The following is a 24325-nucleotide window of genomic DNA, read 5'->3' on the forward strand; positions in this document are numbered from 1 at the left end:
CGTGAAAGGTGCTATATAAATGCAAATCTTTCTTTTCTTTATGGATAAGGCTGGACAGTGAGTGCTCGGTTATTTGAAGTGTGCGTGTGTGTGTGCATATTTTGATTTCCATTGTTCCCTTCCTTGACCCAACAGGTTGTAGATCCCCCTTAGTTTTATTTGAGCATGTCTCCATCAGTGTGTGAAGTCTTGTATTTTTTTTTCCCTCTTCATTGTTGTTTCTTTGCTGAGGGCAGTGACTCATCCCGGGGTGCAGCTCCACCACTCCCTGTAGCACTTAGCTACCTAGGTTGATTGCCTACTGCTATTACATGAGAGAGACAGTGGATACGGGCAGTCTATCGACCATGGGTTGGGAGGGAATTACAGGTGAATTTAATCTAGGCATTACCCAATACCCAGATGTGTGCACTTCGCAGAAGGAAAAAGGAAGTTTACTTTTATATGCGACCTCTGGATGTTCCCAAGTGCTTTACAGCCAATGAAGTACTTTTTGAAGTGGAGTCACTGTTGTAATGCAGGAAACGCGGCAGCCAATTTGCGCACAGCCGGGTCCCACAAACAGCAATGTAATAATGACCAGGTAATCTGTTTTAGTGATGGTGGTTGAAGGATAAATATTGGCCAGGACACTGGGGGAAAAACTACCCTGCGCTTCTCCGAAATAGTGCGCTGGATTTTTTATGTCCACCTGATGGGGGGCCTCGGTTTAATGTCTCATCCGTAAGGCGGAACCTCCGACAGTGCAGCGGAGCTCCCTCAGTACTGAACAGGGAGTGTCATTTTGTGTTTAAAGTCTCTGGAGTGGAACTTGGACCCACAACCTTCTGACTCAGGAGGGACCTGGAACAGGAGCCTTGCCTGATGCTGTTCTCCACCTCCCATCCACCCAGTGGTTCTGAGGCCAATTCTAACACCACACTGCTACCCCAAATGAAATCATCCAATTCAACACCGGTTTGAGATCAGACCCAAAACATAGAAACATAGAAGATAGGAGCAGGAGTAGGCCATTCGGCCCCTCTAGCCTGCTCCGCCATTCAATGCGATCATGGCTGATCATCCAAATTCAGTACCCTGTCCCTGCCTTCTCCCCATACCCCTTGATCCCTTTAGCCTTAAGAAATATATCCAACTCCTTCTTGAATATATTTAATGAACTGGCCTCCACCGCCTTCTGTGGTAGAGAATTCCACAGGTTCACCACTCTCTGGGTGAAGAAATTCCTCCTCATTTCTGTCCTAAAAGGCCTACCCCTTATCCTTAGACTGTGACCCCTAGTTCCCCGACCATCGGGAACATCCTCCCTGCATCTAGTCTGTCCAGTCCTGCCAGAATTTTATAAGTTTCAATGAGATCCCCTCTCATTCTTCTAAACTCCAGCGAGTACAAGCCCAATCGACCCAATCTCTCTTCATACGTCATTCCTGCCATCCCAGGTATCAGCCTGGTGAATCTTCGCAGAACTCCTTCCATGGGAAGAATATCCTTCCTCAGATAAGGCGACCAAAACTGCACACAATACTCAAGGTGTGGTCTCACCAAGGCCCTGTACAACTGCAGCAAGACATCCTTGTTCTTGTACTCAAACCCTCTCGCTATGAAGGCCAACATACCATTTGCCTTCTTAACCGCCTGCTGCACCTGCATGCTTACCTTCAGCGACTGGTGCACAAGGACTCCCAGGTCTCGTTGCACTTCCCCTTCTCCCAATCTATTGCCATTCAGATAATAATCTGCCTTCCTGTTTTTGACACCAAAGTAGAGAACCTCACATTTATCCACGTTATATTGCATCTGCCATGCTTCTGCCCAATCGCCCAACCTGTCCAAATCATCCTGTAGTTTCTCGGCATTCTCCTCACAGCACACACGCCCACCCAGCTTTGTGTCGTTTGCAAATTTGGAGATATTACATCTAGTTCCCTCTTGGAAAATAAAATGAGGATGGGCATCCAAAAGTGACACGCAGTTTGTAGCTGGGCCTTTACTAAGGTCCCTGGCAATAAATGCAAGCCAAAATTGAGATCAACTGCAACTGGATATTTGCTTTTTGAACCTGGTCCCTTTGGATGTGCTGGGAGGAAAATAATAGACTTGGTATGTTTCTTAAAAGCGCCACTTTCATGCAAAATAAAGCTGTCACGTGTACGTTTCACCAATTTATTGAAATGAATTTCTGCAAGAAATTCTGAAATAGTTAAACTTGTTTTTCTCTGAACTTTGCTCCTGACCAGCACCATTACAAGGGTGAGGTGATGTGTCAGCTGTGGCTCAGTGGGCAGCACCCTTGCCTCTGAGTCAGAAGGTTGTGGGTTCAAGTCCCACTCCAGAGACTTGAGCACATAATCTAGGCTGACACTCCCAGTGCAGCACTGAGGGAGTGCCGCACTGTCAGAGGTGCCGTCTTTCGGATGAGACGTTAAATCGAGGCCCCGTCTGCTCTCTCAGGTGGACGTAAAAGATCCCACTGCACAATTTCGAAGAAGAGCAGGGGAGTTATCCCTGGTGTCCTGGGCCAATATTTATCCCTCAATTAACATCACTAAAAACATTGTCTGGTCATTATCACATTGCTGTTTGTGGGAGCTTGCTGTGTGCAAATTGGCTGCTTTACAATTGTGACTACAATTCAAAAAGTACTTCATTGGCTGTAAAGCACTTTGGGATGTCCAATGGTCATGAAAGGCGCTATAGAAATGCAATTTTTTTTTAGTACAAGTGTTTAACAAACTGAATGTTAAACCTCACTTTTCTGAATAAACACCTATAAACAACAGTTGTGCTGTGAATACTGGCCTGTATTAATTGGCTACTCTGTGTTCATAACAAAAGATAATAGGAATTAGGAGCAGGTGTAGGCCCTACGGCCCCCTCGAGCCTGCTCCGCCATTCCATAAGATCAAGGCTGACCTTCGACCTCAACTCCACTTTCCCGCCCAATCCCCATATCCCTCGATTCCCCATGAGTCCAAAAATCTATCGATCGCAGCCTTGAATCTACTCAATGACTGAGCATCCACAGCCCTCTGGGGTAGAGAATTCCAAAGATTCACTACCGTCGTTGCAATCAGCTTGCTGATGGTGCCTGCTTGACTAAGCCACTTGATTGTCTCGTCTTGCCCAAGATCTACACACGTGCAGAAACAACAACTTATATATAGTGCCTTTAACGTGATCACGCTCCTGTGACGCACCTCGGGATGTTTTATCAAAAAAGCAAAATTTAATACCGAGCCATATAAGGAGATGTTGGGACGGATGATCAAAAGCTTGGTCGAAGAGGTAGGTTTTAAGGAGAGTCTTAAAGGAAGAGAGAGGCGGAGAGGTTTAGGGAGGGAAGTCCAGAGCTTAGGACCTACGCAGCTGAAGGCACGGCCGCCAGTGGTGGAGTATTTAAAATCGGGTTGTTCAAAAGACGGAGCGCAGAGGTCATGGGGATTATCAGGCTGGAGGAGATTACAGAGATAAGGAGGGGGTGAGGCCATGGAGGGATTTGAAAACAATGGCAAATTGTCCCCGTTCTACCCCACGGGCACACCTGTACGGTTCAGTTACATGCTGCATTCACCAACTGAGTCATCAGGAGGGCATCCCCATTTTCCAAGTGAATCTCTCCCTCCAGGATTTCCCCTCCATGCCAATTTTCTCCCCTAGGCCTCTGCTCTTGCTGTTCTGTACACAGCTGCTGCTTACCTATTCATCCAATTTTCAATCCCTACTTGTTTTTTAAAAAATTCATTCTCGGAGTGTGGGCTTTGCTGGCAAGGCCAGCATTTATTGCCCATCCCTCGAAGGTGGTGGTGAGCCTACTTGAGCCGCTGTAGTCCGTGTGGTGAAAGTACTCCCGCAGTGCTGCTGGAGAGGGAGTTCCAGGGACTTGGCAATGATGGAGTTGGGATGGTGAGAGACTTGGAGGTGACGGAGTTCCCCTGCACCTGCTGCCCTTGTCCTACCAGGTGGTGGAGGCCCTGTCGACAATGCTCCATTCAAGCTGTGCGGCTGTGCAGCGCGCTGGACCTCCCGCGCAGCTGGCTCACTGGCTTTTAAACAGAAAATGGCGCATGTGCAGAATTTGGATGGGCTGCGCAGCCTGTTAAAGGGGCCGCGCGTGACCAAAAAAAAGTTAAAGGGAGCAATGCTTCTTGCGCAATCCTGAGACAGTACGGGAAACTTTTTTTTATCCGTGACCGGCGTGGTGCCGGTTTATCAAAAAGTCATTAGAGGGGTATAGTTAAAAGGTACGAGAGCTCCGTACACAGCAACAAATCCAGGCTTCCCTGTTGCTTAGCAACAGGTGCAGGAACCCCGGCCGCAGACCAAGCGTCCCTGTTGCTTAGCAACAAGTCCAGGAACCCCGGTTACACAGCCACAGATCCAGGAACGGCCACTAATATGAAGTAAAACTTACCTGAACCTACTCCTGAATTTTGCCGGTTAACAGAGATTTCCGGTTATTTAGGTGCCGGTAAATCCAGAGTTTCCTGTGCTGTGGGTACAGTCCAATTACGATGCACATGATTTGTTTTATGTTTCATACATGATCAATTATAACTATTTAGAGTTCACTTATGTATGTGATTTTTATCATCTCTATTCTTGGTGTTCTGCAGCACATCATGTTTTGGAAGTTTGACCTTCACACGACATCGCACATTGACACGCTCCTGGAACGCGAGGATGTCACGCTCTTTGAACTTATGGACGAGGAGGACGTCCTGCAAGAGTGCAAGGCCAATAACCGCAAGCTGGTGGAGTTCCTGACACGGCCAAACAACATGGAAGCACTGGTCACCTGCATCACCCTGGAGCCATCTGATGATGTGGACGAGAAAGTTCGATACAAGTAAGGGGTTGTTCCACAGGGCTAGGTTCTGGAGGAGAGACCTGTTCGAAGAGTAGGTCAAAGTTCCTGCAATGATTTTATAACATTTAGCGCTAGATTGGAAGAGGTGTTCCCTATATTTTTTTTTAAATTTCCTCCTTAGTTGAAGGTGCTGAGTCCTGTTGGGGTGAATTCCACAAGTACTGGCTACCCTTCAGTACCCCATTCAAGTGACTGGTAGCATTGTGGTTATGTTACTGGACTAGTAATCCAGAGGCCTGGACTGGCAATCTGGAGACATGAGTTTAAATGCCACCACAACAGTTGGGGAAATTAAATTCAATTAATTAAATAAATCTGGAATAAAATCATGGTCAGTAGTGGTGACCACGAAACTAGCGGATTGCCGTTAAAAACCCATCTGGTTCACTATTTAGGCCTATGTGTGACTCCAGACCCACAGCAATGTGGTTGACTCTTAACTGCCCTCTGACATGGCCTAGCAAGGTACTCGGTTGTATTCAAGAAGGCGGCTCACCACCACCATCTCGAGGGCAATTAGGGATGGGCAATAAATGATGGCCTTGCCGGCGACGCCCACATCCCGTGAATGAATTTTAAAAAATCATTTACAGGAAACTTTCTGATATCCGGCACTGACGGGACCGAGCTGGTGCCGTAACATCAAAAGTGCCGGACACACCAGAGTTAATGTTTAAACATAGGGAACTGAGAAGCTCCGTGTGAATCAACAAACCCTGTTGCTTAGCAACAGCTTCAAAACAGTCGGCTGCAGCTGCAAGCGTCTGTAGCTGAAGCTGTTGCTATAGCTACAGACCTTGCAGTGCTTGACTGGGGGGGAAAAAAAGCAATGAGAACTAAAAAAAAAACTTATAGAAAACTGCTCCTGATTTTTGCCGTTAGCTCGAGTATTCCGGACATATAACCTCCGGATAAACCAAAGTTTCCTGTATTTGCCTACACAGCATGATGGCAGACTATTCAACTGCATTATGACTCCCTTCTCGTCCAGTGTCCGCGCTGGTGCACTTTCTAGCAGGTATTGAGGTAGTGATTAGGAGTAGGAACCTTGGTTATCTTTTTTTTTTCCTCTCCCAGCCCACAGCTATACCTTTTTGAAATGGAGTCTGCTGGCTCCGCACACGGAAGGGATCAGTTCTTGGACCACCTTGGTCCATGTGTCTCAATTTCACACCAGGCAGTGCATTTACTGACTGAGCAAGAAGCTGAAGAGCACAATTATGTTTCCTCCTAGTGTACCCGGGTTGCTTTCCCACTCAAACAAAGTTATGGGAATTATGGATGTGCATTCATATCGACACATGAATCTTTAAATCATGAATTTTAATATCTAACCTAGTTTGATTTCCATATGTGTTGTCTTGAAGTCAGCTCATTGCACCATCTCTGTCTTGTTCATTCCTAGGACCTCAAGCTTCTTACCTCCCCCACCCCCTTACTCCAACAATGTGCAGACTTTGAAATCCTGAGACTGGTATCACTGTTGTTCATCAGAATTTTTTTCCCTTTCTTATTTTACTGACAATTTTCTCCACAGCCACCTCCTTTTTCAGGAGGCAGAATTTCCCTCCAGGGACTTAGGCTTACCTGATTGCCAGGCACCCTTGCCGCCTCCCCTAAGCTTGCCTTGTTTTAGCCACGACTTTAACTTCCCTAGATTCCGTCTCTCTCTCTCTCGAACCTAGCATAATGGACCATGGCTCCTCGTTCGGGAGTCTCACTAAACAACAGGCCTTGTCCGCTCGTGGATTGTGTGCATGCAAATGTTCGATCTCCAGCACTAGCGCACACGAGCGTGTGTTAGGGCGTGTTACGGCCAGTAACGAGGTAGCATGAAATCCATCTGCAGTCCGGCTGAATTTGCGTGAACTTTGGTCAGTCTTGCTTCTAAAAAAAATGAGAGGTACCTTACTGTGTGGGTGGTGAATTCTTGACCTCCGTTTCTGAAAATAACCCAATATCCTGTGAGCTCTACATTATGGTATTGAGCAACAGTATCGGAAGAGGTCTGCGACTTTTTTGAAAGTAAAATCCAGAGCCCACTAACTGTTGCCAGAGGATTGTAGACCGTAAAACAGCTTTAACATTCAGACAGAATAAATCTTTGGTCTTTTGATTTGTGATCATCTGAGCCATTTTTATTTCTCTCTAAATTGTAATCCCTTTTTCTCCAGTAGTAACTGGTTGTTGCTAAGTATGATTTCACAGACACCAGGCGTACTCTCATCTCATCCTAGTGCCTGCTCTCTCGTATGCGAGTCTGGACTGTGAGCAGCAGTAGAGTACTTGACCAGACTGATTCCTGGGATGATGGGATTGTCCTATGAGGAGAGATTGAGTAGACTAGGCCTATATTCCCTGGAGTTTAGAAGAATTAGAGGTGATCTCATTGAAATATACAAAATTCTTACAGGGTTTGACAGGGTAGATGCAGGGAGGATGTTTCCCCTGGCTGGGGAGTCTAGAACCAGGGGTCACAGTCTCAGAATAAGGGGTCGGCCATTTAGGACTGAGATGAGGAGACATTTCTTCACTGAGGGTGGTGAGTCTTTGGAATTCTCTACCCCAGAGGGCTGTGGAGGCTCAGTCGTTGAGTATATTCAAGACAGAGATTGATTTTTTTGATATTAAGGGAATCGAGGGATATGGGGATAGTGCAGGAAAGTGGAGATGAGGTTGAAGATCAGCCATGGTCTTATTGAATGGCGGCGCAGGCTCGAGGGGCCGAATGGCCTACTCCTGCTCCTATTTCTTATGTTCTTATGACCATAAAGGCATCACAGCTTAGCCCGAGCCCAATCCTGCCCCCACCCGTCATGTACACCCGCACTTTCAAGCAGGAAGTCACTGATTACTGATCCAGACTAGCTGACGTTCTAAATGGTTCCCGCTCCTCAGCCACTATGCGCCTTCTTTTCAAAACCGCTGTCATCAATCCACCCTTGACACCTTTCCTTGTTAACTACTGCCCTATCTCCAACCTTGCGCCTCGAAGATCCTTCAACGTGTTGTCACTTCCAGATCAGTGCCCATCTTTCCCACAACTCCGTTTGAATCTCTGCAATTAGTTTTCCACCCTCCCACAGCACCGACGCAGCCCTAAACAGAGCCACGGACAACGTTCTCTGTGACTGTGACCATAGTGGATTATCCTTCCTTGACCCCTCTGCAGCCTTTGACATAGTCAATCACACCATTCTCTTCCACTGTCTGATCTTCGTTGTCCAGCCCAGTGGAACTGCTCTCGCTTACCTCTCCCACTCGTATCAATCCGATCCATCACCAGGCCATCCCCAATGATAGCTTCTCTTCCCACCCATACACCATTAACTCCAGAGTCCCCCAAGGATCTATTCTTGGCCCTATCCTTTTCCTTATCTACGCTGCTCCTTGGCAACATCCTCTGCAGACATGGGGTCACCATTCACATGTATGCTGATGGCACCCAACTCTACCTCTCCACCATGCGTCTTGACCCTTCCACTGCCTCCATGTTGTCGGACTGCTTGCCCGACATCCAGTCTTGGACGAGCTGCCATCTCCTCCGGCTAAACATTGGGAAAACCAAAGCCACCATCTTCGGCCCTCAACGCAAACTCCATACCCTTGCCATCGATTCCATTGTTCCCCCCAGCAACGATCTCGGGCTGAAACAAACATCTGTAGCCTCAGATATTCGAGCCAAGCTGAGTTTCCGACCCCGTATCCTCTCCATCACAAATGGACGCCTATTTCCACCTCAATAATATGGGCAGCTCCTCCTCTGCTGAAAACCTCATGCCTTTGTCACCCCCAGGCTTGATGCTCCAATTTTGTCCTGGCCAGCCTCCCATCCTCTGTGATCTTCAGCTCATCCAAAATTCTGCTGTCCATATCCTATTGCCCATCACCTCCCTGGGCCAGAGTCACTGGCGACCTTTAGAGCTCAGCTGTCATCAGCTAACTCAACACAGACTGCTGATCATATCGGTGGTTTATATGGCTCAGTATTAGACTGGCATTAGATTTATTTTTAGAGAGCTTCTGAGTAATTAATAATGAGTTCACTTTATTCTCTCCCCCTCCACCTACAAAAAAAAAGGAAATCTGAGGAAATAAGTGATTATTTTGGTCACTGATGTAATGCATTATAAAATGACCTTATTTTCCTTGGTCTCTATCTGTATAATGTTTCTAATCAAAGCTATGGGGTGATGCCTGTTGGAGCCAGTATTTATTCAGTGGGTGGACACATCGAAATCGGCTCGTAACCATATCATTTATGTTATGTCGAGTACCCCCATTGGATAAGTATCGTCTGCCCCTATTTGTATTTGAGGTATTTTTCTATCTCCATCTTCCCAACCCTAAGCAGTGTTCTGCCGCTACGTCCTTGTGAAAGCAGCCACTGTGGAGCATTCAAGAGTACCTTCATTTTTGCTCCTGCTCTCCTGAAGGAACTGACTCATTGGTACAGTTCCACCAGCCCTCAGGTACCTCACCTAAGGGCTGCCAGCACTGTTCGGGCAAGTGTTGGTATCAATGCTCCCTTTAATTTTTTTCAGTCCGTGCAGCCCCTTTACAATTCCATGCGTACGCGGTTTCTTTCAATTTATAAGCCGGCCCACCGGCTGCGCGGGACCTCCAGAGAGCTGCGTGGTCACGCAGCTTAAAGGGAACGTTGGTTGGTACCCACTTCAATTGGAGGGGGTACCATAGCCGAGGCCGACTCGGTCCTCACCTACTGATGCAGAGCATTCAGCCATCTCTCCCGGGGGTCGGATTCACATCGTCGTTTGCTACTGGCTGAAACGTTGAAAAACAAGGCGGGCATTTTCGTTCCAATCTCACGAAGCCAAGATTTTCGGTAAGTTTATAGCGCTTTTCACATCCTCAAAACATCTGAAATGGCTTTACAACCAATGGATTACTTTCTGAACTTCTCCTTTGCAGCCAAGTGCAGCAGACATTTTGCATGCAGCTCGCTGTCATAAGCAGCAAATGCACGGACGGCCAGATAATCAGTTCTTGACGTTGTTCATTGAGGGAGGAACATTGGCAGCACATCAGGAGAGTTACCTGCTGCTCTCCAAATAGCGCTGCGGGATCTTTTACCCGAGCAGGCAGATGCTGCCTGGGTTTGACGTCTCATCCATAAAACACATCTCCCAACTGCCCAGCGCTTCAGCACTGCAAGGAAGTGGCTGACTAGTTGCGTGCTCGAGTCAGCAATGACTCAGAGGCGCGAGTACCACTGACTGAGCCAAATTGTTAGTGCCTCTTCACCAAACTTGTCTTTAAATACATAAACCATGAAATATTAAACTGTTGCCATGAGGAATTTATAAGCTGCAGATTCAGACCATCCGTTCAGCTGTCTCTGCTGCATCCCTCCCTTGTCGTAGCCCCGAACTTGCATCTTTCTCTAGTTTCTCTCCTAGCTCCCCATATGCCCTCGCCAAGCTCATCTTGTCCATGAGATCCACCTCCTGCTTTCTTAACCCTGTTCCCACTAAAGTGCTGACCACACATTTTGCCTTCCTGACCCCATGCTAGCTGATATTGTATCTGAGGAAGGACATTCTTGCCATGGAAGGAGTGCAGCGAAGATTCACCAGGCTGATACCTGGGATGGCAGGAATGACGTATGAGGAGAGATTGTGTCAATTGGGCTTATACTCACTGGAGTTTAGAAGATTGAGAAGGGATTTCATCGAAACCTATAAAATTCTGTCAGACCTGGACAGACTAGATGCAGGAAGGATGTTCCTGATGGCTGGGGAGTCCAGAACCAGGGGTCATAGTCTAAGGATAAGGGGTAAGCCATTTAGGACTGAAATGAGGAGGAATTTCTTCACCCAGAGAGTGGTGAACCTGTGGAATTCTCTGCCACAGAGGGTGGTGGAGGCCAGTTCAGTAAATATATTCAAGAAGGAGTTGGATATATTTCTTAAGGCTAAAGGGATCAAGGGATATGGGAAGAAGGCAGGGACAGGGTACTGAATTTGGATGATCAGCCATGATCTCATTGAATGGCGGAGCAGGCTCGAGGGGCCGAATGGCCTACTCCTGCTCCTATCTTCTATGTTTCTGTGTAAACGGTTCCCTCTCCTCTGGTGCTGTCCCCCCATCGGTGGCATAGTGGTTAGCACTGTTGCTTCACAGCACCAGAGACGCTGGGTTCGAATCCGGCCTCGGGTGACTGTGTGTGGAGTTTGCACATTCTCCCCGTGTTTGCGTGGGTTTTCTCCGGGTGCTCCGGTTTCCTCCCACAGTCCAAAGATGTGCAGGTTAGGTTGATTGGCTATGATAAATTGACCCTTAGTGTTAGGGGGATTAAATACGTGGGGTTACAGGGATAGGGTGGGATATGTGTTGGTGTAGGGGTTACGGGGATCGGGTGGGATATGTGTCGGTGCAGGCTCGATGGGCCGAAATGGCCTCTATCTGCACTGTGGGGTTTCTGTGATCCCTTTCAAATCTGCCGTCATCACCCCCCTCCTCTCAAAACCCACCCATGACTCTTCGGTCAACAGCAACTTGCATTTATATAGCGCCTTTATCGTAGTAAAATGTCCCATGGCGCTTCACAGGAGCGTTATCGGCCAACATTTGACACCGAGCCACATAAGGGGATATTGGGACAGATGACCAAAAGAGATGGGGAGGTGCGAAGCCATACAGGGGTTTGAACACCAGGATGAAAATTTTAAAATGGAGGTGTTGCTGGACCGGGAGCCAGTGTAGGTCAGTGAGCACAGGGTCGATGGGTGAACAGGACTTGGTGTGAGTTCGGACACGGGCAGCAGATTTTTGGATGAGCTCAAGTTTCCGGAGGGTGGCAGGTTGGAGGCCGGTCAAGAGACCATTGGAATAGTCGAGTCTAGAGGTAACGGGCATGGATGAGTGTCCTCCAAGAACTTCAACCGTCTCGGCCCTAAGCTCTGGCATTTCCTAATCCTCTACTCCTTCAAGATGCTCCTTAAAACTTAGCGCTTTGACCAAACTTTTAAGTCACCCATCCTAATATCTTTCTTTTTGGCTTGTTGTCAGTTTTGTCTGCCAACGCTCCTGTGAAGTGCCTTGGGATGTTTTTCGATGTTAAAGATGCAATACAAATGCAAGTTATTTTGAGTCAAATCTTCAAAAGTAAAAATATTTATATTTAATCTCCTTCCTTCAGTTGCTGTCATGCAGCCTTTCCCACGTGTGCAGTGTGAACTCCGCTCCACGTGCTGCTCTCTGCCAGTGTTTAATTTGGTAAACTTCCATAAAGTGATACTGGCCAATCATCCCCTGATGTCATGGGCTGAGTGCTCAGTAGATTGACCTCCGCTATTTTATCAACAACTTTATTATTTAGATGCCCAACCTCCCGTGTGAAAATCTGGGATTGGGAGTGCAGCAGGATCATTTGAAACCAATGAGATTGGGTCAGATCCAAGTGGGAGAGCTGTAACAGCACCTTCTCGAGCCACAGTTGGCCTGCTAAACAACAGTTAGGCAACTCCTCGATTTTAAAACGCTCATCCTTGTTTTCAAATTCCTCCATGGCCTCGCCCCTCCCAATCTCTGTAATCTCCTCCAGCCCCACAAACCCCCCCCCCCACCCTCCCCCGCGATATCTGCGCTCCTTCAATTCTGGCCTCTTGAGCATCCCTGATTTTAATCGCTCAACCATTGGTGGCTGTGCCTTCAGCTACCAAAAACCCTAAGCTCTGGAATTCCCTCCCTGAACCTCTCCGCCCCTCTACCTCTCTTTCCTCCTTTAAGACGCTCCTTAAAACCTACCTTTTTGACCTGCCTTAATATCTCCTTATGTGGCTTGGTGTCAACTTGTGTTTGATAACGCTCCTGTGAAGCGCCGTGGGACATTTTTTACGTTCGAAGTACTATATAAATACAAGTTGTTGCCAGAGTACTCCCTAGTATGCAGTCTACTGAGAATTCAAAGTCAATTTTGCGCTTAAAAAAACTCAAATTCTCCAATAATTTGAATTGAGCAGCAGAGCAAAGGGAGAATTTAGTGCTAAAGAAATTTGATGAGCTAATTTCAACTGTGGCTTTGAATTAAGCGATGTAGTGTGTGGATAGTGAACATTTAAAGGGGGATGGAACCTCCTGGCACAATCATTCGTTTTATTGCAGCACGGTGGCATAGTGGTTAGCACTGTTGCTTCACAGCGCCAGAGACCCGGGTTCGAATCCGGCCTCGGGTGACTGTCTGTGTGGAGTTTGCACATTCTCCCCGTGTTTGCGTGGGTTTCCTCCGGGTGCTCCGGTGTCCTCCCACAGTCCAAAGATGTGCAGGTTAGGTTGATTGGCTATGATAAAAAAAAATATTGACCCTTAGTGTTAGGGGGATTAAATACGTGGGGTTACGGGGATAGGGTGGGATATGTGTTGGTGTAGGGGTTACGGGGATCGGGTGGGATATGTGTTGGTGTAGGGGTTACGGGGATCGGGTGGGATATGTGTCGGTGCAGGCTCGATGGGCCGAAATGGCCTCTATCTGCACTGTGGGGTTTCTGTGTGATTCTGTGATTCTTGCTTTATTTTTTTCAACTCTTTCATGTGCATCCTGGCGAGGGATATTAAAATTGGGGAAATGGACCACTTTCCAATTCAGAATCCCAATGTGAGCATCAAGCATTGTTATACACAGAGTAAAGCTCCCCTCCCTCTGTTAGAACGTAAGAAACAGGAGCAGGAGTCGGCCATACGGCCCCTCGAGCCTGCTCCGCCATTCAATAAGATCATGGCTGATCATCGACCTCCACTCCACCTTCCCGCCTGATCCCCATATCCCTTGATTCCCCTAGAGTCCAAAAATCTATCGATCTCAGCCTTGAATATACTCAACGACTGAGCATCCACAGCCCTCTGGGGCAGAGAATTCCAAAGATTCACAACCCTTTGGGTGAAGAAATTCTTCCTCATCTCAGTCTTAAATGGCCGACCCCTTATCCTGAGACTGTGCCCCCTAATTCTAACCTCTCCAGCCAGGGGGAAACAACTTCTCGGCATCTACCCTGTCAATCTCACCCAGAATCTTGTATGATTCAATGAGATCACCTCTCATTCTTCTAAACTCCAGTGCGTGCAGGCCCGATCTCTCCTTATAGGACAACCCTCTCATTCCTAACAATCTGCCTGAGTCCCACCTTTAGAGAAACACTTACTGGACCAGTGTGGTAGTTTTCCATTTGTCACCGCAGTCACCCTGCGAGCTCTCAAAGTGAAATTGCCATGTCAATGTAATTCTTTTGCACATCCCTTTAATGCACCGACCCCCCCCCCCCCCCCCCCCCCGCGGGCAAAGATTCCTTTCATTACTTGCGGTCGGGCTTCTTTGAATTTAATTGCTGTGTTAATAGGAGGATGAGAAATGATTCGAGGTAAATATTATTGTTGGCCTGAATATTTGTGTGCCCTCTATTGTGTCCGTTAAGTTACCGCAAATGATCAAAGCTGCTAATTGTGCACTTTTTGCTCAGATCACAGTTTTAAAAAAAAATACTAAATCTCAGGTAATAAAAACTGAATTTATTTATTCAAACACCATAAACCACTAGAACCTCATTATAAATGGGCAGAGTTACAGAATGTGATCCCAAAACACTGGTAAAAAAATCCCGTAATAAAAATGGAATTTTAGTCATGCTAAAGCAGTAATCCTGATAGTAATTGAAAATCACTCCTAAATTTACATTTCATTCTCTTTGTTTCTGCCCCCTGCAGTAGATTTTAAGTATAAACCAAAGCAAGTTATAAATTAACGTCAGGATGATGCTCCTGATTTTATGAAATTTATAATGTGTGACAATTGTTGGCAATCTTGCATTTGGGCCAGTCAATCATGGATTTGTGCAGTGTACCAAGGTTTCAGCTCATAATCGAGACTGATACTCCAGTGCTGTAGTGAGGGAGAGCTGAATTGTTAGAAATGCCATCCATCCATCCGATGAAGCATTAAACCTGCATGCCCGTTTCTGTGAATCAGGCAGACATTATGCAGCTCACGGTACAGTACTATTAGCAGAGCTGGGAGTTCTTGTGTCCGGGCCAAAGTTCCTCCCCAACTAACAGCACCCGAAAAAATACAAACGGGTTCATCTTGTGGCTCTTTTTAAGATGGTGTGGAGATGCCGGAGTTGGAATGGGGTGGACAAATGTAAGAAGTCACACAACACCAGGTTATAGTCCAACAGCTTTATTTGAAGTCCCAAGCTTTCGGAGCGCTGCTCCTTCGTCAGGTGAAGTGGAGAGATGCATAAAGACACAGCTTATATAGTCAGAGAATAATGTCAGATGTTTACAGGTAATCTTTCTAACTGCCATTTATCACACCTCAGCAGAGAGATAATCACAGCAATCAAAAGTGTGAATGGTGTCCAAACAGGTTAGTCAGGAAAACATTACATCAAAGAACAATGAGGTGGGGTCACAAGGGGTCAAATGTTGCAGATGCTGGGGTCTGTGTGAAAAACCAAAAAACAGACAAAAAACTTTTTTTTTGCTGGAAATCACAGCAGGTCCGGCCGCTGATGTCACTGATGCAGAATACAGGAAACTCTTTATTATCCGGCACCAACGGGACCGGCATGGTGCCAGTTTATCAAAAAGTCCGGATTACAGAGAGGTATAGTTTAAAAGGTACGAGAGCCCCGTACACAGCAACAAATCCAGGCTTCCCTGTTGTGCAGGAACTCCGGCCACAGACAAAGCGTCCCTGTTGCTTAGCAACAAGTGCAGGAACCCCAGTTACACGGCCACAGATCCAGGAACGGCCACTAATATGAAGTAAAACTTACCTGAACCTACTCCTGAATATTGCCGGTTAACAGAGAGTTTCCTGTGGTTGCCATGTTTGCCTTATTAAAAAAAAGTTACAGTAAACTCTTTCATATCCGGCACCCATGGGACCAGGATGGTGCCGGTTGATGAAAAATTCTGGATAACAGAGAGGTCTACCTACCAAGGCAATTTTTAACACAAACAAAAATAAAAACCACTGATTAACTCGGCCACCGCGGGAGACTCGGACTCGGCAAAACGAGTGCTGGATGGATTCGGCAAGATTACCGGTCATCTATTTTGCCGGTTATTAAAGTATTCTGGATGATTAAGTGCCATTTAAACAAGAGTTTACTGTACTACAGTGCTGAGGGAGCGCTGCACTGTCGGAGGTGACGTCTTTCGGATGAGACGTTAAGCCGAGGCCATGTCTGCCCCCTCAGGTGGACGTAAAAGATCCCATGGCTCTATTTGGCGAAGAGCAGGGTAGTTATCCCCGGTGTCCTGGCCGATAAATGCAAGTCTTTCTTTCAAAGGGGTGTGGATTTTTATTTAAAAGGCTACTTATTGTAATCACAAGTATTTTCTGTTTTTATTTCTTAAATTTTGATACATACTTAAAACTTGTACAACATCATATAGTAAAAAGCTTCAAGGTGCTTCGCACACCTTGAAGTAAAAAGAAAAAAAAGACTTGTATTTATATAGCGCCTTTCACGACCACCGGGCGTCCCAAAGCACTTTTCAGCCAATGAAGTACTTTTTGAAGTGTAGTCACTGTTGTAATGTAGGAAACGCGGCAGGCAATTTGCACACGGCAAGCTCCCACAAACAGCAATATTATAATAACCGGATAATCTGTCTTGTATAGTGATGTTGATTGAGTGGTAAATATTGGCACCTCCGACAGTGCGGCACTCCCTCAGTACTGCACTGGGAGTGTCGGCCTGGATTTTTGTACTCGAGTCTCTGGAGTGAATTGAACCCACAACCTTCTGACTCGGGTGAGAGTGGTACTCACTTAAGCAAAGGCTGCCAGCTTTGAGAGGTTTGATCTCCCTGTGTGTGGAAATTGGGGCCCATCCTACACCATCACCTTTCATTCAGGTGCCTTGCATTCCTTCTGCAGGCACACAGTGTCATGTTTCAACACACGAGACCAATACTGTCCCAAAGACTGCAATGCCTCGTCATTTTGACCGCTTTACACCCAATGAAATACTTTTGAAGTGCAGTCACTATTGTTACGTAGGCGGACATGCCGGCCAATTTAAGCAACTTCCCACAAACAGCAGTGAGATGTACGACCAGGTCATCTGTTGGCTGCGGGATGAATGTTGTCCAGGTCAGTGAGCGAGCTGCCTGCTGTTCTTCAAATAATGCCATGGGATCTTTTACACCCACCTGAGCAGGTAGACGGTGCTTTGGTTTAAAGTCTTGTTTGAAAGGTGGTGCCTCCAATAATACAGCATTCCCTCCGTACTGCACTGAAGTGTTGGCCTTGAAGTGGTGAAGTCCTGGAGTGGGGCTTGAACCCATGACCATGTGTCTGAGGCTGAAGTGGCCTCAGAGGCCAAGTGAGCCAAAATGACCCATTAGTAGCAAATTTTGTTGGTTTTGAAAGCAGCAGTTTTCAAAAACCTAATACCTTAAATATATCCTGGTACTAAAAGTGGGCTGTGGTCGAGTTCATGAGCGCAACAGCATTGTGAGGAGGCTCCAAGTGGAGCAGGGACACCTCCCTGGTGGAAGGGGGAGGAGAACGAGGGGATTGAGAGAAAAGTTGTTTTGCATACCTTGCCTTTAGAGGGTTGTGGCACAGGCCTTAGAGCTGGTCACGCCCTTCCTAGTCACGTATTTCCCATAACGGTGGGGGGGGGGGGGTGGGGATGAAATTCTGGCCTCTTGAGCATCTGCGATTTTAATCGCTCCACCATTGGCAGCCGTGCCTTTAGCTGCCAAGGCTCTAAGCCCTGAAATTCCCTCCCTAAACCTCTCCGCGCCTCCGCCTCTCTCTCCTCTAAGACACTCCTTAAAACCTACCTTTTGGTCACCTGTCCTAATCTCTTAACATGGCTCCGGGTCAAATATTGTTTGATAATCGCTCCTGTGACATTTTACTACGTTAAAGGCGCTTTATAAATCCAAGTTGTTGTTGAAAAAGAAAGGAAGAAAATAATGGTATTTTCTTTTTATAACTGGGACTAGTGCATTGGCTTGGGCAAAAAATAGAGCAGTTTTGTACCCTCCAACACGCGCGCGCGCACATATATTCTAGGTTGAAAACTCTGCTGCTGATCTGAAGCCCAGAATCTGCTTGTATTCTACAAATCCAGAGTTCGTTGGAACTGTGGCAGCATTGCACAATATTGTTAGTCATGCAGTGTTTCAGTGCACCGTTTCGCAATAAATCCTTTGACCTGTTGCATCACTGCTGGCTACCTGGGCACGTAGCAGTGAAGTGCAGCGCTGGGTTAAAAGGGCTATATTTTTAATGAAGGAGGTAGGTAGAAGAAGAAGGACTCACGACACGCTGCAGCACGTCGGCCGGCAGCTCCATTTCGGGTAACTCGCAGTCCGGATGGGAGGAGGGGAGCCGGGCATGGTGGTCAGAGCGGGAGAAGCAGGCCACCACACGTGGAGCCGGCAACAGTGAGGAGGAGGACGGAGCGGCTGAGGGACATCGTGCTCCCACTGCCACGGGAAGCCATTGTATTGACTCTGAACGCGGCGCTGTGTGTATAGCTGACACGTCCCGACGGGGAACAAGCATTCCATTGTACTTGTTACATATGGCAAATAAATCGAATCTGAATCTGAATCATTCCCAAATGGCTCATTGGACACACACAGCTCAGGCGGCTGGGAAACATTTGTTACTGTTGCGACCATCTGCAGCTACCTGACGTAAATATCAGTAGATAGGGGCAGATATTGAAATAAATATTATGGGGCTGTGAAGGCCATTCAACATACGGCGCACATGCCGTTTTTCCTCATTGAAAAGCTGGCTGTGCAGCTTACAGGGAACTTTGCTCAGCAGGCCAGGCAGCATCCGTGTGGAGAGAGAAACAAGAGTTAAAATTTCATGTCGATGACCTTTCATCAGAACTGGAGAAGGTTAGAGATGTAACCGGTTTTAAGCAAGGGCAAAGACAGGGAGAGGGGAGGAAAGAACACAAAAGGGGAGGTCTGTGATAGGGCGGAAGGCAGGAGAGATTAAACGACAAAAGGGTTGATGGTGCGAGGTGAAAGGAGATGGTAATGGGACAAGTATAGAAACAGAAGACGGGTCTAGAGGAGGTGTAAATGGCCATCACAGAATCACCAGCAACAGCTGCCATCTGAAAAAATGGGGGCCGAGGTTATGATCTGAAATTGTTGAACTCCCATGTTGAGTCCAGAAGGCTGTAAAGTGCCTAATAGAAAGATGAGGTACTGTTCCTCGAGCTTCATTGGAACAGAATGTTGGAGGCCGAGGTCAGAGTGGGAGTGGTCCGGAGCATTAAAATGAGAATCCGGAGAATTAGAATTAAAATGAAGCCTCTGCATTCTGATTCAGTGCATCCGACCGGTAAAAGGAACAGTTCTAGTTTGGTTTCTACATTTCACCTCTAGCTGTCTTCCCCAAAGTGGCCAGTCTTCATGTGTGAGTTATGATCTGATCTGCTTGAAAGAGTGGAAGCAGATTCAATCGTAACTTTTTCAAAAGGGAAATGGATAAATACTTTAAAAGGAAATATTTTGCAGGGCTATGAGGAAGGAGCGGGGGGCGGGGGGGGGAGTGGAACTAATTGGATAGCGCATTCAAAGAGCCGGCAGAGGCACGACGGGCCAAATGGCTGCCTCCTGTGCTGCATGGTTCTGTGAGCCTGCTCACAAGAGTGTCTGCCGGCTGTATGACTGTGTGGGAGATGAGATCAGAGCTGAGCCCAATACCAGTTCGACCGGGCATCAACGTGACTGGATTTTCTGTCAGGGGTCACATTGATCATGACAAGGGAGGGGGGGAGCTACAGGCTGATTTCTATCCCCCCCTCCGCGCCCCCCCCCCCCCCCCCGCCCTTTCGCCCCCCCCCCATTCCTCTCCACACCGAGTTCCTGCTGGCCCAACTGTCTCCCTGTCTGAAGCTAGAAAACTCGGCATAGAGCAGCAATCGAACCCTGGGCTTTCCTGTTCTGTGAGATTCAGTTTTACAGTGGGTGAAACCTTTACCTACTAAACCATCAGGGAGCTCGTGGGAGGAAATTTAGCTCCTGAATTCAGAGTTCATCTTAATCTGATATGCCGCAAAAAAAATGGGCTTCTGCTTTATTTATTTGCAACCTCCTTAAAATTAAAATTGGTAGAAAAGTACTTGTTTCAACCCAGTTGCAGTCTCTCATTGGTGCTGTAGTGGGCTAAAGCAGGTCTCTGGAACAGTGCAGAGGCAGCTTCGCGTGTCATCTAGCCTCCGAGTACTTCATGGAGTAGGAGAGCGAGGTTTACTCTGCTTGTAACCCATGGTGTGGTTGACTGGGGCGTGGTTGATGGAGCAGTGCGAAGAGGGCTTTATGTTGAATGTAATATGATGCTCTCAACTTGATCTCAAAGTGCTGACAGTGTTCCATTGCCAGCAATGTTCCCTTTAATTCTTTTTGGGGGGTGGGGGGGGCGCGACCTATTCAAAATACTGTGCATGCGGGGTTTTTCCCCATTTAAAAGTCAGTGAGCAGGCTGCGCGGCCACGCAGTTTACAGGGAACATTGGATTACCATCCCTCATGAGCACAAAATTAACCTAAAATTTCAGTTCAGTAGTGATTTAAAGCTAGCTCGCTCTTTCTCTTGCATGCACACTCACCTTGCAGTGCTGGAGAGATAGAAGATATATACTCTCCCACACTACTGGTGTCTCGATTGCATTGAGTTCTGAGTATTCTTGTGCCTTAATGCAGGGCGTGTACGATATCCACAGAGAGGATGTTAATCCTTTGTAAAGTTTCGGATTCACCAGAACAATTCGTGTTGTTGAATATAATATGATGTGCTGAACTTGATCTCAAAGTGCTGACAGTGTTACAGCTGTCCGTAAGGATGACCCCGAGCTTCCGGTTGCCTGTCATTTTAATTCACCGCCCCATTCCCACTCAGACCTCACCGTACTCGGGCTTTTGCATTGTTCCACGGAAGCTCGGCGTAAGCTCGAGGAACAGCACCTCATCTTCCGATTAGGCACTTTACAGCCTTCCGGACTCAATATCGAGTTCAACAATTTCAGATCATAACCTCGGCCCCTATTACATTTTTACTTATTCTTTATCCACACCTTTGTTTTGGCCTTCCCTACCTTTTTTCTCTCTCTCCCACATGGCAGCTGTCTCCCATTCTGCCAGCGCATTTCACACCTAATCTAGAGCCGTCTTTTGTCTCCACTAGTCCTATCACCATCTCGTCTGGTTTTGAATACCTCTTAATGTCTCTTCACTTCTCTTTTGTTCTCTCATTCCCATTTCCCAGCCCCCAAACTGGCCTTTTAATCTGTTTCATTTCCTGTGTTTTTTCAGTCTTGACGAAGGGTTTCGACCCGAAACGTTTACTCTGTTTTTCTCTCCACGGATGTTGCCTGGCCTGCTGAGTTTTTTCAGCATTTTCTGTTGTTATTTTGGATTTCCAGCATCTGCAGTATTTTGCTATCATACCATCCAATTAGTGTTGTTACCCGGCTTATCTATCATATTGGTACCAATGTGCTCTTTTGGGGGGGGGGAAGGAAGCTGCGCTTAAGCTAATACACTTCAATTTTGTGTAATGCTCTTCTTGTGTGATCATTTACTGTCTTAAATTGTTAACCATCTCTACCGCTACCGGTTACAGACTTGTAATCACCAGCACGGTGGCATAGTGGTTAGCACTGTTGCCTCACAGCGCCAGAGACCCGGGTTCGAATCCGGCCTCGGGTGACTGTCTGTGTGGAGTTTGCACATTCTCCCCGTGTTTGCGTGGGTTTTCTCCGGGTGCTCCGGTTTCCTCCCACAGTCCAAAGATGTGCGGGTTAGGTTGATTGGCTATGATAAATTGACCCTTAGTGTTAGGGGGATTAAATACGTGGGGTTACGGGGATAGGGTGGGATATGTGTTGGTGTAGGGGTTACAGGGATCGGGTGGGATATGTGTCGGTGCAGGCTCGATGGGCCGAAATGGCCTCTACCTGCACTGTGGGGTTTCTGTGATTCTGTGAACTTCACCCTTGTGTTGTGTAACTCAAAATGCTCTCTTCAGACACCGACCCCTGTTTGGAAAGATGAGGCGCATAATTGCATTGCTGGGTGCGTTCAGAATGAACATTTTTCACACCCGCCATTGCACTGTACTGAAATCCTAGTAACACTAATGAATCCGTTTCCCTGAAAATGCCACTTTATAATACAGTACAGGAAACTTTTTTTTATCCGGGACCGGCATGGTGCTGGTTTATCAAAAAGTCCGGATTACAGAGAGGTATAGTTTAAAAGGTACAAGAGCGCCGTACACAGCAACAAATCCAGGCTTCCCTGTTGCTTAGCAACAGGTGCAAGAACCCCGACCACAGACTAAGCGTCCCTGTTGCTTAGCAACAAGTGCAGGAAGCCCGATTACACAGCCACAGATCCAGGAATGGCCACTAATATGAAGTAAAACTTACCTGAACCTACTCCTGAATTTTGCCGGTTAAGAGATTTCCGGTTATTTAGGTGCCGGTAAATCGAGAGTTTCCTGTAAATGGCTTTCAGTGTGAATGTTTAACCTACCTGTTAAATCTCTTGTTCCAGGTACCCTAATATATCCTGCGAGATCCTGACAGCCGATGTGACACAGGTTAATGATGCACTGGGCGAGGATGAGTCGTTGTTGAGCCGTCTCTATGCCTTCCTGCAAAATGACAGTGTTCTTAACCCTTTGTTGGCAAGCTTCTTCAGTAAAGTAATGGGCATCCTCATCAACAGGAAGAGCGAACAGGTACATTATTTTTTTAAATGAGCTGAATGTTCCACTCTTTGGTGTGCTGCAGGGGTTGGAAGATGGTTGTAGCGTCCAGATCAACAACAACTACCTGCATTTATATCGCGCCTTTAACATAGTAAAATGTCCCAGGGTGCTTCACAGGAGCATAATCAGCAATGTTTCTTGTAAGATGCGCTTTGTTCTGCATGGCCTGTTTCTTTTAGTGCGCGGTCCCTTTAAATTTCCGGTATTTACAATGGAGAAGCTGGTGAGCAGCCCGCGTGGGAGCTTTCCCATTACTGCGTGGCCGCGCAGCTTAGAGGGAGCATTGGCAATCAGACACAAATTGACATTGAGCCAAAGAAGGAGACACTGGTAAAGGTGACCAAAGGCTTGGTCAAAGAGGTAGGTTTTAAGCGGCGTCTTAAAGGAGGAGAGAGAGGCCTTGAGGCGAAGAGGGTTGGGGCCTAGATGACTGAAGGCAATGGTGGAACGAAGGAACTGAGCGATGCACTAGAGTCCAGAGTTGGAACGCAGAGTTCTCGGAGGGTTGTAGGACTGGAGGAAGTTACAGAGATGGGGAGGAACGAGGCCTTGGAGGGATTTGAACAGTAGGATGAGAATTTTAAAATTGAGGTGTTGGCAATCTGGAAGCCTTTGTAGATTAGCAAGCACAGGGCTTATGGGTGAAAGGGACAGTGCGAGTTGGGATACAGGCAGCAGAGTAAGTGGATGATGGGCGGCCAGCCAGGAGAGGACTGGAATAGTTGGATCAGTGGAAAGAGCAGTTGACCTGTGTAATTTAAAGTGTGTTATGCGGATTGTGTTTCCTTCTCCTGTCTCCCTGTGAGAAAGGGAATTTTTGGGCGGAGGGTCCGGAAGCAGGCAGACACCAGCCTTTCACCACTGGGATCTGGATTGAGCTCCAGCCCAGACTGATGAGATGCAACTCTGCCGACTAAAATCCTGTGTGAAAATGTGTTCGGTCTCAACCTAGTTCCTTGTTGGGCATGGGACCGTAAAACCAAACGGCTCCTAATTTGACCAAGTTGACAGCCTCACAGGCCACAGGATGACCGATGTAAGAAACTGATAAATGCTACACCTCCACAATAGGGGTGGTTATCTGAGGTCGAGACTGAAGAACATTGTGGCAGAGATAGATGCATCTAAATCTGTAATACCTGACCCAGAATTGTAGGACTGGAGGAAGTTACAGAGATGGGGAGGAACGAGGCCTTGGAGGGATTTGAACAGTAGGAGGAGAATTTTAAAATTGAGGTGTTGGCAATCTGGAAGCCTTTGTAGATTAGCAAGCACAGTACTGCCAGTTGAGGGTAATCCATAACTCGGATCGGAAGAGACTACCGGCAGCGCGGGAGAGTCAGACCCCTGTTATTGAGGTGTTCGGATCGGAAGAGACTTCCGACAGCGCCAAGAAGCCGAGTAGTGGCAGTTTGAAGAACTACCCCCACTGACTAACTCGGCCACTGCGAGAGACTCGGACTCGGCAACATTTCCGGTTATTGAGGTGCTGTTTTCGGAGTATGAATTTTGCCGGTTATTAGAGAATTGCTGATACTGAGTGCCTCAAATGGAATGTGCTCCATTCCCTAACACTAATCTTGATGAGCATAACAATTCTCACAAGGGGGACGCCTCCACATATTAAATTGCTGATGTTGGCTATGCTGAGGCCAGGCACTTCCCCACAGGGAA

General features: G+C 47.1%; 1 protein-coding gene across 5 annotated transcripts in view; it reads left to right on the forward strand.

Moving 5' to 3' along the window:
- The window catches only part of LOC147099493 (serine/threonine-protein phosphatase 6 regulatory subunit 3-like), a 108380-nt gene that overhangs the window by 20387 nt on the left and 63668 nt on the right, over positions 1 to 24325 (forward strand). For all 5 annotated transcript variants that reach the window (XM_085969681.1, XM_085969678.1, XM_085969679.1 and 2 more), the window contains exons 2-3: positions 4614 to 4846; positions 22435 to 22621. In XM_085969681.1, coding sequence (XP_085825807.1) covers positions 4620 to 4846; positions 22435 to 22621 — 414 coding nt within the window. In that variant the 5' untranslated portion in view covers positions 4614 to 4619. The remainder of the gene's footprint in view (positions 1 to 4613; positions 4847 to 22434; positions 22622 to 24325) is intronic.

The sequence above is a fragment of the Somniosus microcephalus genome, chromosome 28, assembly GCF_052327205.1.
Source record: "Somniosus microcephalus isolate GS21.2 chromosome 28, FLI_Smic_1.0, whole genome shotgun sequence".
In the NCBI taxonomy this organism is placed as follows: domain Eukaryota; kingdom Metazoa; phylum Chordata; class Chondrichthyes; order Squaliformes; family Somniosidae; genus Somniosus; species Somniosus microcephalus.